The sequence below is a fragment of the Lissotriton helveticus genome, chromosome 9, assembly GCF_964261635.1.
Source record: "Lissotriton helveticus chromosome 9, aLisHel1.1, whole genome shotgun sequence".
NCBI classification, from domain to species: domain Eukaryota; kingdom Metazoa; phylum Chordata; class Amphibia; order Caudata; family Salamandridae; genus Lissotriton; species Lissotriton helveticus.
Window position 1 is genome coordinate 619,797,385 of NC_136070.1, and position 14,088 is coordinate 619,811,472.

The 14,088-nt window shown below is 44.9% G+C and overlaps 1 protein-coding gene across 2 annotated transcripts in view; it reads left to right on the forward strand.

Annotated features, from left to right (window-relative positions):
- Positions 1 to 14,088, forward strand: part of SIPA1L3 (signal induced proliferation associated 1 like 3) — a 780,343-nt gene that overhangs the window by 567,608 nt on the left and 198,647 nt on the right. For both annotated transcript variants that reach the window (XM_078660667.1, XM_078660669.1), the window contains exon 12: positions 5,017 to 5,154. In XM_078660667.1, coding sequence (XP_078516793.1) covers positions 5,017 to 5,154 — 138 coding nt within the window. The remainder of the gene's footprint in view (positions 1 to 5,016; positions 5,155 to 14,088) is intronic.

The following is a 14,088-nucleotide window of genomic DNA, read 5'->3' on the forward strand; positions in this document are numbered from 1 at the left end:
TTTGCTCTAGAAGTATTAGACCTAGGAAGCAATTCCTCTCGCCTATATTCTAGGCACATAACATTAGACTGTGTACAGCAGTCTTTGGCCTGTGCCTGAGGAGTGACTTACAATCCGTATATCAACCTGTAGTAGCTTATATTTCATCTGCATGGATACTAAGGAGATACGTTAGTAACTCCTACATTGATTTTAACCAACATTGTGTTTTTAATTATTGAAGCTATTGATTTTTTAAATAGACATGTAACTTGTTTTTTGTATGGCTTACTAGCTGAAACAAGCAAATAAATTCGGTTTGATGTAAAACGGCAGTAGTGAATAGCTTTAAAGACCAGACTTCGGATCTGCAGCTAAAGCCAAGCAATAGATATTTAGACCTCGCCTGAAAATATATTGCAAATTCTCATCTCAAGCCCTTGCACATTTATCAGGTGAAAGGCGTAGTTGAATTAAGAAATAAGAGTACCCTTGTGTTCGCCTTGCTTGATTCCCAAGTTGGAATAGGCAGCAATCACTGGTGAGCCACATGATGTTGCTCAGTATTATAACCGGTGTTAATTACACACAAAAATTACAATTAAAAGCCAGAGAAAGGAAAAATAGCTCACACCATCCTTATGGCACTAAAGATTGATAGTAGTAAAACGTGTCACTCATGGCAAAAACACACGACTAGCGACAACAAGTGGCAACGAGGTCAATCTACAACTGCATAGACAGCAGGTGTACTAGCGAAGATTTTATTTTTCTCAACCTGAATATGGATTCCGCAGACATTCTCCTAAACACCCGTTCAGCCTCTCAGACACGGGATACGCCATTTGATATGCAAATACTCTACCCTGAATTCCCCGGATGCAGCAGGGTTTTGCACCTAACTTACTTCCCTGATGGGTGAGGGTAGTAAATAAAAGGCCTGAGTTCAATCCAAGTTACTCGACGCCTTCATTACACTTCTCAGCTCTGGATGTGACAGAATGAGGGTAGGTGCTAGGCAGTCAGTTCCAGCCTTCCTTCCTAACAGGCTCGGACTGGAACAGATAGTGTAGGCCCTTGCACCAAATTAAAAGTGCACCTCATTAGTGATTAGATAGGTAAAAACGTGGCCCGTGTTTGCAAACTGTACAGTGGTTTGCAAGTATGAAAGACATAATGGAATTGAGCTTGCTACATGCAGTGTTTGTTTTAATATCATGGAAATAAACAGTAAAAACCGGCCCAGAAACCCATAAACCAGGGTCTCAAACGGCCAAAAAAACGCCAACACACAGACATGTCACACACATGTCACACACTACTCGATAACCATGTAGACCGGTCGAACTCTGCATCCTACACCAAATACACTTCAAGATTGGCATGTAAAATGGCCATGGATCGCTGGATTTTTTAAATACCTGGTGAATAAATATTGCACACTCTGGGATATAAGTTACACTTCCCGGCAATATAACCGCGTGAAATAAGTTTTCCCGGCATCTAACTTGGAAGCTTGACCATTTTAAATATTTCAGAGTAATTTAAGGCATGAAATGTTTTCTTTTTAGCCCTGCAAGGCTTTCTTCCTTCTATTGTAATAAATCAAATAAATCCAATACTTCGATATAGGGCTAATGCAGGTGCCCCTCCCCATCCAAATTCAAAATAACAAAGCACTGTCAAATAAGTGTAAGTATTAAACCATAACTACGCTTTGACAAATGAACTGTCGATATCTATCAATATAACGAGCAGCAATAACTTTGTTTGCCGGTACTTGCTTTTAAAAACTATTTTATTACTATGGTTCAACCTTTTTAGGTCTCGGGCCTCTCAATGCGCATGGGCATTGAGCGGAGCGAGACTATATGGGCTTAAACAGGTTTAACTAGCTGGCGATTTGATGCTGTGCCCGTGCGCTTTTAGGTCAATGCGCAAGCGCATTGACCTAAAATGCGCGTGCACAGCATCAAATCGCCAGCCATCTGTTCCCCAGCAGCTCTTCCCGCTCCCCCCCACAAGCTTCCCCCCTCAGCCGCACTCCTCCCACACCTTTGAAGTGAAGTTTAGCTTCACTTCAAAGGCCCCTGCTGCTTCACACTATTCACGGCCGGGTCTCTCCCTCATCGCCGCTCCGCCCCCTGCTGCGACCGTGTCGCATTTCTCCTCCCCACAGCAATGCCCTCCGTCTTGTTCTCTCCTCTTATTATTTTCCCTCTTTTAATTTTCCTGTCTTCTCATTTCTCCTCTTCTACTTTCCTATTTTCATTCTTCTGTCTGTTCTCTTTTCCCTTCTTTCCATGTTTCTTCTGATTCAGCTTCTCGGAAGCTTGTTTCCTTTCCAGTGAAGAATTGGCTTGGTAGTTTGGTCTGCCCTGTTCCCATGATGCACTGGGCCAGGGACAGACTAATTTGCATATAGCCAGGTTCTGAACTGGGATGGTGCAGTGAGCTAAAAAACGGTGATGGATCAAGCCCTGATCTGTTGACTGGGTAGGAGTGTTCTGATTAACTCAGATACTCTGTCCATCACCACCCCCTTTTTGAAATTCTCCTTCTCTCCTTCCTAGATGTTCTGCCTCTTAATTGTTTTTCCATTTGCTGTCTGTTCTGCTCTTCTTTCCTCCCCCCACTGCTTCTCTTCTCATGCCTTCACTCCATATTGCGCCACTCATTTGTTTTTTCTAACTCGTCTTCTTCTTTTCCCTCTCTATTTCACTCTTCCAGTATCTCACTTTCTTCTAATCCTCACCATCGCTACGTGTCCCTCTCCCTCAATTATTCATTTCCCCCTCTTCCCTCCCGCCCATTCTCTTCTCCACTTCCCTCTCTCTGTTTCCATCTTCTCTAACCCCTTATCTCTGGCATCAACCTAATTTCCCCCCTACTTGTATTCAAGTTCTCTCTTGCCAGCTTGTTCTATTCCCCTCTACTATTCACCCCTTCCCTTCTTGCTGTCCGCCCCTTTTGTCGCCCCTTCTTTCTGCATTGCTTTTCCCTGCTATTTTATTCTTCTGGCACTCTATCCCTTTTGTATTTAAATTTTCCTTCTCGCCGTGTTTTCTTTCACCTTCCCCCCCTCTCCCCACTCCCTTGTGTCCCTCTGATATGTTCTTTTGAATGAACCCATTTGCAGAACGTTCGCAGCGCATTAAACTGCATCGGGGTTCCTATTACCTATGTCTGTTTACATTTTCCTCCCCCTCGCGCTTTCTTTTCTCTCCATCTCCCGGCCCTTTTATGCTTGTTTCTTCCATTTCCCCTTACTGCATGCGTTACCCCCTCCCCTTGGTTAATACAGTCAGCCTGTTTCCCTCTGAACAAGCTACAGTGTCCCTGTTGTGCAGCCTGTCCCCCCACAAGCCTCTCTTTGTGCGGCGGGCCCTGACCACCCACATACCTGGGAGATTTACCTTTCCAGCCCCCTTCCTCAGCCTGGGCCTCCGACTGCAAATACCCTGCCTTGTTTAAGTGTGAAATCTAAAAGTGGTCATGAATATAAAGCTGTTTTGATACCACACATTTCTTTTGTGGCGAACGCCGGCTTTAACCACCTATGCATCAACAAAGCACTCTTCGTGTGTTTTTTGAGTAATTTCCGTAGAGACCAAGCTGTCATGTGTCTGGTTTAGTTTTGGGGCACCTCGCTGTTTCTTTGCAGTGTCTGTGCCTAGCAAAGGTTGCAAGCTGAAGGGGGTCTTAACCTGGTGCGTGTGCATGTTGGAGTTGGGGGCAGTCTGTGCCCCGATCATGGACTGGACTGCATGCATGGGCTCTTACTAGGAGGTCTTTGTATCAGCCAAGCGCTCTTGCTTTCACTGTCTTGTCTCCCCTTCATCCCACTCTGTCTGCTCTCCCCACTCCCCTTCCAATCAGTCACAGGGCTCCAGGGTACGCCTACCTCCCAGCGCAGCCAGGTGGTCGGAGATGGAGGGCTGTGCTAGTAGTTTATGATGCCCTCGCCATAAAGCTCGATACAGGAATGCAGAGCAAATGGTCTGCCACTGGCTGTCTGTAAACAGAACAGTAAGAGACTTATGCAGCTGACCCATGAACTAACTGGGTTGCAATGCAGACTTCAAAATTCAGTGTCTGAGTATCTTTACAGGCTACTTGCAAGTATAGGGTGGTATACTAAACCGTGACTGCTATTGACTTTTTAACAGTACACGGATGTCGTCCTCTGTGGACTGCCTTTCGCACAGAACACTTAACACACGCATATACATTTCCTCCTTTATATGTGAACCGATACCGCAGTGGGCCGCAATTTTATTTCCTGCCATTCCCTGTGAAAAGAAAAGTCTTTTGCCAGGCAGTGGGTAGGTAGTTTATGACACAAAACTTGACGCCAGACTGGGAAAGTGAATTAAGGTCCCATATTGGAGAAAAAAAAACGTCTTGTTTTGGATGACATTACCCTCAATACAGCAAAACAGAGCAATGTCTCCTAAAAATCACAGTGACTAAAAACTAATATGAACGTCGCTCCACATTCCTAACGATGTATATGTTGGAAAGCACGCAACTCTCACCAACCGATTCTTTCAAGTTAGGGGAAATGAAGTATTCACCACAAAGCATCGATTGGCAATCATGGTATGTTCTGCAACAGAAAACACACTTGGCAAAACATCATATTAATCTATGGCTATAAGGAGTAGTTGATAGCGTCTTATCCCACATGCATAGACTGTATTTCCTATAACACATTTGCCCCACTATCACATAATAACATTATAAATAACCTTGTATATATGTATTGCTTTTAAAACAAAATTGATAAAAAACAATGCCATTTACAATACCAATAACTTTAAACTTTGCTACTGCGAGACCTATTGCATTGCAAATGCTTGTTTGTCATTATTAGTCCTGATTTTATTCTCGCTTCTATGTGCTTTTGTGTATGTTTGCATAAAAAATACTTGAATGAAAAAGGTATATTGCTCCAAAGAAGAAAGTAACAATAACATTTCAGAAATAAGGTAATGGCGTACATAAATCGTTCTGAATGTGTACATATTTTTACAGACCTGTCAGCTTTCCCGAAACTCCTTATACGACAGCATCACCAGGAGTCATCCAGCCATATCGCCAGCCTTCTGGAAGCTTCTCTACGCCAGGCTCGGGAGGAATTGCTCTGACTAGATTTAAGCCTATCTCGGAAAGGTACACCAAATATTATTTTGAAGTTTAAATTGAAGCTCCTTTATTATGCTTGACAAGTATATCATGGTGTGGAATCTGTTTATAGTACGCGATCTACAGTTTAAAGAAAATACCACCCCTAATTGACTGTGGCATGAATTTGTATTGATCTGTGAAATGTAGTTAAGGTTTGAGCCCTTTCTGAACCGAAGAAGACCAGTATGGCGAAACATACAGCAGTGTTTTTTTTCCAAAACCATAGTTAGTGGAAGTGACATCTTAATGGTTTTACTTTTCTGGATGAAGTGGAGGAAGCGAGAAGTCGCTTTTACATGTTACCATGAGCTTAGCTGTAATCAAGACGGGGTCCGGTTCCATGGTAAACTCAAGATGGTATTTATTAAGAAGGTAAGCTAGAGATACGAATGCAGTGAGCCCCACCAGGAGCAGCCTTCTGCTGCTCAGCCCATTCTCCCAACTGACAGTCACTCACCCAACATTCCCCTGCATCATCCACCCCAACATTTCACACCACACTCACACTGGCTGAGCAGCAGGTACAACAAGCGTCCAAATGTTTTGCAAACAATCTTCATTAAAACCTACACTGTAGATATTTCCACATGGTGTCTAATAACTTGCACAAATATGCAGCTACAAAAAACGTCCAAACTTCAATCAATCCAACAGAATTTATGAAGCCTGGCTAATCACCCGATAGGGTATCCAGGTGCTTGCAGGTCTCGGAGGCTTATTGGAACAGCCAGGTGTTGAGGGCCAGTCGGAATTTCAGAAGTGAAATGATGGTCCGGAAGTGCGTGGGGAGGCTGTTCCAGGTCTATGCTGTGGGAGAAGGAGTGTCCTCCACTTCTGATTCGGTAGATGCCGGGTGTATTGGCAAGTGAAAGGGAGGTGAACTGTAGTCTTCTTGAATGTTGGTGAACGTTCAGGCAGTGATTAATGTAGGCGGGTCCTTGGTTGCGTAGAGCTTTGTGTGCGTGGGTCAGCAGCTTGAAATGGCATTTCTTCTGTACGGGGAGCCAGTGGAGTTTCCTGAGGTGGGGTGTGATGTGGGTTCGTCAGGGAAGGCCGAGGAGGAGTCTGGCTGCAGTGTTCTGTATGGTCTGAAGTCTCTGTAGGTGGTGTGCCGCAATTCCTACTTAGAGGACATTTCTGTACTCCAGTCGGCTGGTGATGAGGGCTTGTCACCCGCTTGAAGATCTTACGTAGCCGTTGATCTGTGATTTCATAGTGAGCTTATTATCAATGAAGATTTGAGGTTTCTGGCGAGGTTGGAAGGAGTGGCTATGGGTCCTAGGTCTGATGGCCACCAGGAGTCATTCCATGTGTTGCTGCTGTTGCAAAATAACAACACTTCTGTCTTGTCTGTGTTCAGCTGCAGGCAGTTGTTCATCCAGTCAGCTTCGTTTGTAGTGCTTCTGTGGAAGTTGGTTTCTGATGGTGGTGGGGTTGTCAGTGAGTGAGATGATGAGTAGGGTGTGATCTGCATAGGAAAATATGTTGAGACCATGTGGTCTGTCAATGTTGGCAAGCAGGATCATATATGCGTTGAAGAGTGAGGGGCTGAGGGATGAGCCCTGGAGAACACCGCAGAGGATCTCCTTGGGTCCAAAGGTGGGAGTTTGATCATCTGCGTTCTTCTGGTGAGACAGGATGGACTCAATCTGAGTGCATCCCCTTGGATGCCAATGTGGTGGAGTCTTTCAATCCGTGTGTAGTGGGATACGCTGATGAATGTTGCAGAGAGGTAGAGGAGGATCAAAGCGGCTGTTTTTCCTCAGTCGAGGATTCTGATGTCATCGGTGGCTGGAATCAGAGCTGTTTCGGTACTGTATTGCTGCGGAAGACTGATTGGGAGGCATCAAGTAGCTGGTTCTGCTCCAGGTGTGTCATGAGTTAATTGTTGATGATCTTTTCCAGTACCTTCGCTGGGAATAGGAGCTGGGAGATTGGCCTGTAGTTTTTTAATTCGCTGGGATCGGCGGAGGGTTTTTTGAGTAGTGGTCTGACATCAGCGTGTTTCCATGCATAGGGAAATGTTGTGGTGGTGATAGAGGTGTTGAGTTGGGTGGTGAGTTCCTGGCCAATCCTCGTTTTGGAGGTTGAAGATCTTGTGTGGGCATGGGTCTTTGGGAGCTCCTGAGTGAATCTATTTCATGGCAGATTTGGTGTTCCAGATAAAGAGGATGTTCCAGGTGGTCAGTGTGTGGTTCATGTTGGTTTGTGCCCCTGATGGTAGTCTTGTCCGTGTGGAGCTTGAAGTTGAGATGTTCCATGGGGTGTTGGTACACTGTATAGTGTTTGTGGGTGATGGCTGTTCCTCCTCCCGCCTTGTTGATGCGGTCCTGGTGAGTTATTTTACATTTGTCGGAGATTGTTGTGGCAATGTTTGGGGCGGATGTGGGGTTGAGCCAGGTCTCAGTGAAAAAGACTGTTGGTTGTGAAGATGGCAAAGAGGTCCCATAATTCAGTGGAATACTTGCATAGAAAGCACGTGTTGAGAAGAGCGCATGCGAGTTGGTGTTTTTGTTCAGGTGGTGTGTTCGGGCGGGGCTGGTCGGTGGCCTGGGGTATATGCAGTGGCAGTGGGTGCAGGTGAAAGATCCTACCGTCAAGTCTGGGTCTGCACGATGGCAGTGTTTGTTGCAGCATCCGGGGTTGAGGGTATAGAGCTCAGCAATGCTGTATCTTTGGGGGGCGGAGGAGGCAGGGGTTATGGCGCTGGGTGCGATCCAGGTGCAGATGGGCTTGTCTTTGGCGCGCTAGCGGCATGTCAGCTGCACAGTCGCGCTTCGGCCTGTATTAAGTAGGTCCTAAGGTGGGCGGAGCTTCTGTTGGTGGGAAGAACGGTGAGAGGGAAAACCCAGTCTGGAAAACTCCCGCAGGAAAATCCGGACAGCTGCGATGTCACTGGATCAGTCTGGAACAAGCAGGAACTGGAGGCCCAGGCAAGTGGCAAACTAGGTGTCCAGCTGACTTAAAAAATCATTAGTTGACTAAATCACATGGGTTGGATAGCAGCACACCAGCATTTCAAATGCCGGTGATTGAGTAGTTAGCATTCATATTGTGACAATTGTGGATCAAATTTCAGTGTGCCTTATTGGAAAATAGGCATGGTTTATTAACACTGAAAGAATGGCATTTAGTGACAGCTAACCCAGTGCAGCCTAACACAAAAGCACACATTTAAAGCACAGAAACTGAGAGAAGCAACAAACACGAGAGGTCAGTTCTTTCAGGTTCCAATGCTCTTAACATTGTCACAAGACTCTGGGCATAGTGAGAATAAAAGTGGCAGGTGCGAATGTTGTGCTTTTTGCAGCCATAAAAGATTTGTTACAATTTCTCATCCAACAGTTGAAACATTTGTATGTCCGTTTGTGTTATGTTCCCAATGGATGGACCATTCCAAAGTTGGCCTGCCATCATGATTTAAATGATAAATGCTATAGGAATGGTTTCGTAATGTAAAAACGTTTATAGTTATGTATCCTCAAAGTCTCTTTGGGTTAGGAGGCAGCTCTCCATACCAAAGTTGTACGTTCATTATCAGAAATCAGAGCTAAATATATAGGCATCTCCCACCTATGGGTAAAGAATTCTCACTTACGTGACATAGTGGCTCTATTGCCTTGCCATCTAATAATGATGAATGTTATCAAACCATATATTGTTATTTCATGATTTGGGATGGCAGATATGTGACTGGTTTCTTATAGAACACTCAAAGCCGAAAATATAACATACAAACATGCTCCTTGAAAGGCTGTTTATGTGCCTGAATATATGTGCAGAGTTGCAGGACCACAATGGGAAATTAATTTGCACAAAGCTATGCTAATATATCAGTGGATGATGGGGAAAAGATATAGCATGCAAGAAAAATAATTGTATAGCTTAGTGGCACTGACAATTTATTTCTCATATGGGTTTGAGCTACAGATGAACTCAGAATATTTAAATATATTAAATAATAGGAAGACTCTTAGATTTAAATGTCACAATAGTAATCAAAGAGTTGTGTTAATGGATACAGAAATCTGCATTCAAAATTCAGAAATGCAGACCATTTTATTCCTCAAGAAAACTTTCACTAACAGCATTTTATTTTCGCCATGCTGCAATGAATCTGCATTAAAATTGAGTTTTTCGTATGGTAAAATATGAAACAAAACTGCAGACTTAAAGAATATCAGAAATATTGAGAGAAAGCATTGGAGAGTTAAAGACAGGATACCCAGAAAATGTATTGGGAAAGGTAGAACCAAGGTAACTCGCTTGAACATATCTGAATTACTAATCACAAAATAAGCAAAAAAGGCATAATTTAAGAATCAGGATAGAACATAAGATCTATAACTACATATATTACCTCTGCAGGAGAAGTGTGACATTGCCCTATACTCCTGAATGGAGAAGACTGAAGAGAGAAAATCGACACCAAACCTTCAATTAGACATAAGAAAGTACAATCAGCCTATAGAAGACCAGATTTGTGAGAAGTAATTTATCAATGCTGGAAACAAATGCCATCTTGTTATAAATGAACAGAAGGGGAGCCTGATGTGCCAAAAATGAAAGGCATTTGAAAAAAGAATAATTTTTGCAAATGTTTCAAATGGAACGATAAGTTTGAAATGGGGGAAAAGAATCATGGGTAAAAATTAAGTATTTGACTTAAAATATCTATGTGACACATTTTATATTGGAAGTGCCACTTGCACACTAAAGAAAAGAATGCTTGAATATATGAGCTATTGAAATCCAATACTTCAGCTTCCAAGTGGTGGGACAATAACATCAAGAGCATAAAGATGATTTCAAGATGCTACAGTTTTTTGGAGTTGAACTAGATGAACAAGGAGGAGATTGAAACCAAACATTTCTTTATATGGCATTGTAACACATATTGCGAATCCACCCATGATATCCTTTCTGATGGATACATCTGCCTGTGTATTCCTCACCTTATGAATATCCCCTGCGCCAGCATTCTGCGGAAACTTTTTCCTAGCTCTCCACGCCGACGAGGTCGTCACAATGCCATGGCTCCGTACGCGGCTTTGCATGACGTTACTGGAGCCATAAGAGGACCACGTCGGTGTGATGACGTCAGTTCCCTTTTTCCACGCTGTCGACGCCAACTTTTTTTTGGGACTCTCCATACGTTCGCCTTGATACTTTGTATTTTGGATTGTATCTTTCTGTGTTTTTACCATGTCTGCCCGAGGAAGTCTGGTTTCAAGCCCTGTAAAGAGTGTGGGGGTGATATGTCGATCACTGACCCCGGCGAGAACTGTGTGTGGTGTTTGTCATGAGATCACGACGTCGAGGGCTGTTCATGCTGTAAAAAGATGAACCCAAAGGAACGGGAAGCCAAGTTGTACATGGCTAAGGTGAGAAAATAAAAAAGGGGTAAAAAACGTTCGAAGTGAAGGTCGTCGACTTCACATGACTCGAAGAGGAAGCACAAGAAGAAGAGGAGGCATGGATCTCGGCGCCGTTCATCGAAGGCTGTAGTTCCGAGGTCGCCTTCTCCGACACCGCGACGTCAAGAAAAGGACTTAGTCTCTCCTTCATCTTCAGTGTCTCCTCAAGTGACTCCGATCCATTCTCCTTCGTACAAGGGGACTCAAGCACAGTCACCGACGCTGAGATTTTCTCCGACTCAGGATGGTTTGTCGAATCCAGCTGATGCGGAGGTTCCTTCAGCTCCTGCAGCTCCGCCTGTGGCCCCAGCGGCTCAGACTCCAGAGGTACCTTAATTGGATCTCGAACTGGCTCAGTATCCACAATTTCCGGCGCAGAGTTCAGATCCATCAAATTTTTTTAATGCGATGTATGCCGTGTTTGCCAGGGCCTCGTACCCTTCTGGTGTACCTTCGGGTCCCATGGGTCCCCTGGCATTTCATTTGGGTGTGCCTCACCAGTATCCTCAGACTCTCTTTGTGCCATTCATGTCGACTACGCCATCCTGGCAGTCCCCGGCTCCATCCCATGATCCTTCTTCTCAGATTCGATCGGCACCGGTTGCCACTGCGGATCCTCCTTCGACGCCGCTCCTGTAGCCATTGACGCCGCGTGGGGCACCACCGACCCCGCAACCAAAGATGCGCTCGAGGAGAGAAGCACAGAGATTGATAGAGTAGGAGAAGTACCAGGCTGAAGAGATGGAAGAAGGTGAAATTTATGATACAGAGGATATGTTTGAGGGTTTGTGTGAGGCAAGTGGACGTGACACCTCCCCGGAGTGGGACTTTGCTTCACAGAAAGCTTCTCCCTCGAAACAAGTTGCACCCTACTATACAGTGATCAGGAAGGCTGCGGAGCTCTTGGCTCTTAAGCTTCCTGTGGCTAAGTATAAACCTAATTTGCTCACAGATGTGCTTCAGTCTCCGTCCTCTTTGGTGGAGCCACTCTTGCCATTCAATGATGCCTTGACTGAACCAATCCTTGATGTGTGGCGCAACCCTCTTTCTGCTCCTGCAGTTTCAAGGTTGGTGTCGAGAAGGTATAGGCCTGCTCCATGGGATCCTGTGTTCCTTTCATCTCATCCTTTTCCTGAGAGTTTGGTGGTGCAGGCTTCTTGTTCCAAGCAGTCCACAGGTGCTTTTCCGCAGGCTCCTGTTGACAGGATTCCAAGAAGTTGGAACAATCTGCAAATGTGGTCTTCTCATCCCCTAGTATGGCTTTGAAGTCCACCAATGCTACCTGTTTGTTGGGTAGATACATTTATGCCCTTATGGACTCTGCCAAACAACTTCTTCCAAAATTGTCTGAGGAAGATTGGGGAAATTTCAGTGATGTGCTGGCAAACTCACATGCTGCGGCTTGCCAAGTCATGAGCTGATTAGACGCCTGGGTTCTGACGCTCCGTTCATTAGAGTAATCCCGAAACCTTAGAGTGAGCTTATGCGAGGCGCCGTCCGCATACTGTCATTTTTCCAGCCGTGACTGCCTTGAAGTATCATACCGACTACAGCCTGGATAACTATTTTAAATATCAGACGGTTCCACTAACAATAAAGGAAAGGCGAAATGAAATATAAAATATGAAATAGTGAAAATAAGTCAATTCCTGCCGGTTGAAAACACCGAAGCCAGCTGGTCACGGCCTTTTATTTCCTTTCTCGCTCTAATTACTAGACTCTACCCTGCGAATTCCACATACGTGAGAAAATGGCTATCTGTTGAAACTAAAGAACCACCCTGTCTAACCAACCTGGGTCTCGGCATCTGTAGTACCGGCGACCACCTTTTTTTTGAGAGTGGCCATTTCTTTGAATTGTCGTAGTCCCTGCCTGTGTCCCACAGTATACATGCCCTGATGAAGGTGCGGCCATAGATCGGGCCTAGCACTGAAACGCGCGTTGGCGTGTTGACATTCGATCCTGCTAATACCATCAACATTCTTCCCAGCGATGTACTGAGTTGATGTTGCAGGATATTTCTAGTGTAATTCTGTATGATTTTTTCTGGATGTGTAAATAAGGTATGAGTGTTTGTATGGGTGATGAAAGTGCAGAAAACTGTTAGGATGAGAATGGAAGAATGAAAGGGATACATGGGGCGCGCCATGGAACTTTGTGATTCAACCATCACCAATTTTGTATAATAATATCATGTGACTGAGAAATATATATGAAAATAAAAAGATGTATTTTTGTATTGCGTGTTTAAACCTTTTTTGAATGGCCCCTAATTGTAAGTGAGCTCAGAGTATTGTTCATTGATCTCTTAACAAAAATGTTTGGACTCTGAATGAGCCTTTAACCAAATATATAGGGCAGTGCCACGTTCTTGATGTTGTTTATTGCCAAGTCATCCAGTCTGGCCTGGACACAGCAGATTCGGTTGCAGGGTTGATGGGTTCATCCATTGCAACGAGAAGGCATGCGTGGTTAAGGTCTTCTGAGTTTTCTCCTGATGTACAGGCTGCCCTTCTCGATCTACCTTTTGATGGGACTAGACTTTTTGAAGAGAAAGCGGATTCTGCTCTACAAAGGTTTAAAGATAGTAAGTCCACAGCGAAATCCTTGGGTCTGCAGACTCAGGCAAAGGGTTATGGCTATAGAAGATACCGTGGCTTTGGGAAACCTTCCTTTCGTGGTTTCTGACAGCAGCAGCAACAGCAACAAAACCCCTTTTACACGTCCTATAGGGGTAAAGGCAGAGGTCGCCTTAGTGGAGTGGGGTGTCCGCCTTCTTCCACCTCTACCTCCCCAACCCCTCCTGTTAATGCAGGAAAGCAGCCCTAGATCCGCCATCCTGGATCATGCAGGTCCTGTGGGAGGCCGGCTTACCCATTTTGTACAGGATTGGAAATTCGTCACTTCGGAGCTTTGTGTTTTAGATCTGGTAGAAAATGGGTACGCCCTTCCCTTCAGGGAATTCCCTCCTCCTTACCAAGGGTTTTGCACGGAGGATCATTTCCTTCTCCTTCAGAAGGAGGTTCTTTTCCTGTTACAAAAAGGTGCGATAGAGGTGGTTCCGGAGCAGGAAAGGGGTCTGGTATTTCCTGATTACCAAGAAGGATGGCAGGTTACGCCCCATCCTGGACCTCTGAATCTTGAATCTGCTTCTCAAGCAGGAGAAATTCAAGATGCTCACCCTAGCGCAGGTTCTTGAGGTGCTACAACAAGAGGACTGGATGGTGTCCATCGGCTTCCAGGATGCGTATTTTCACATCCCAATCCTGAAGTTGCACAGGAAGTATCTCCTGTTAACGGTTGGTTCGCAACACTACCAGTTTGTGTTCCTCCCGTTTGGTCTTACTACTGTACCTCGAGTCTTGACCAAGGTGATGGCGGTGGTGGCTGCCCGTCTCAGGAGGTCGGGCATCCCAGTTTTCCCCTACCTGGACGACTGGCTGCTAAAGGCAGAATCTCCAGAGCGGGTGCGTCGTCTGCAGGTAACAAACCAGCTGTTGTA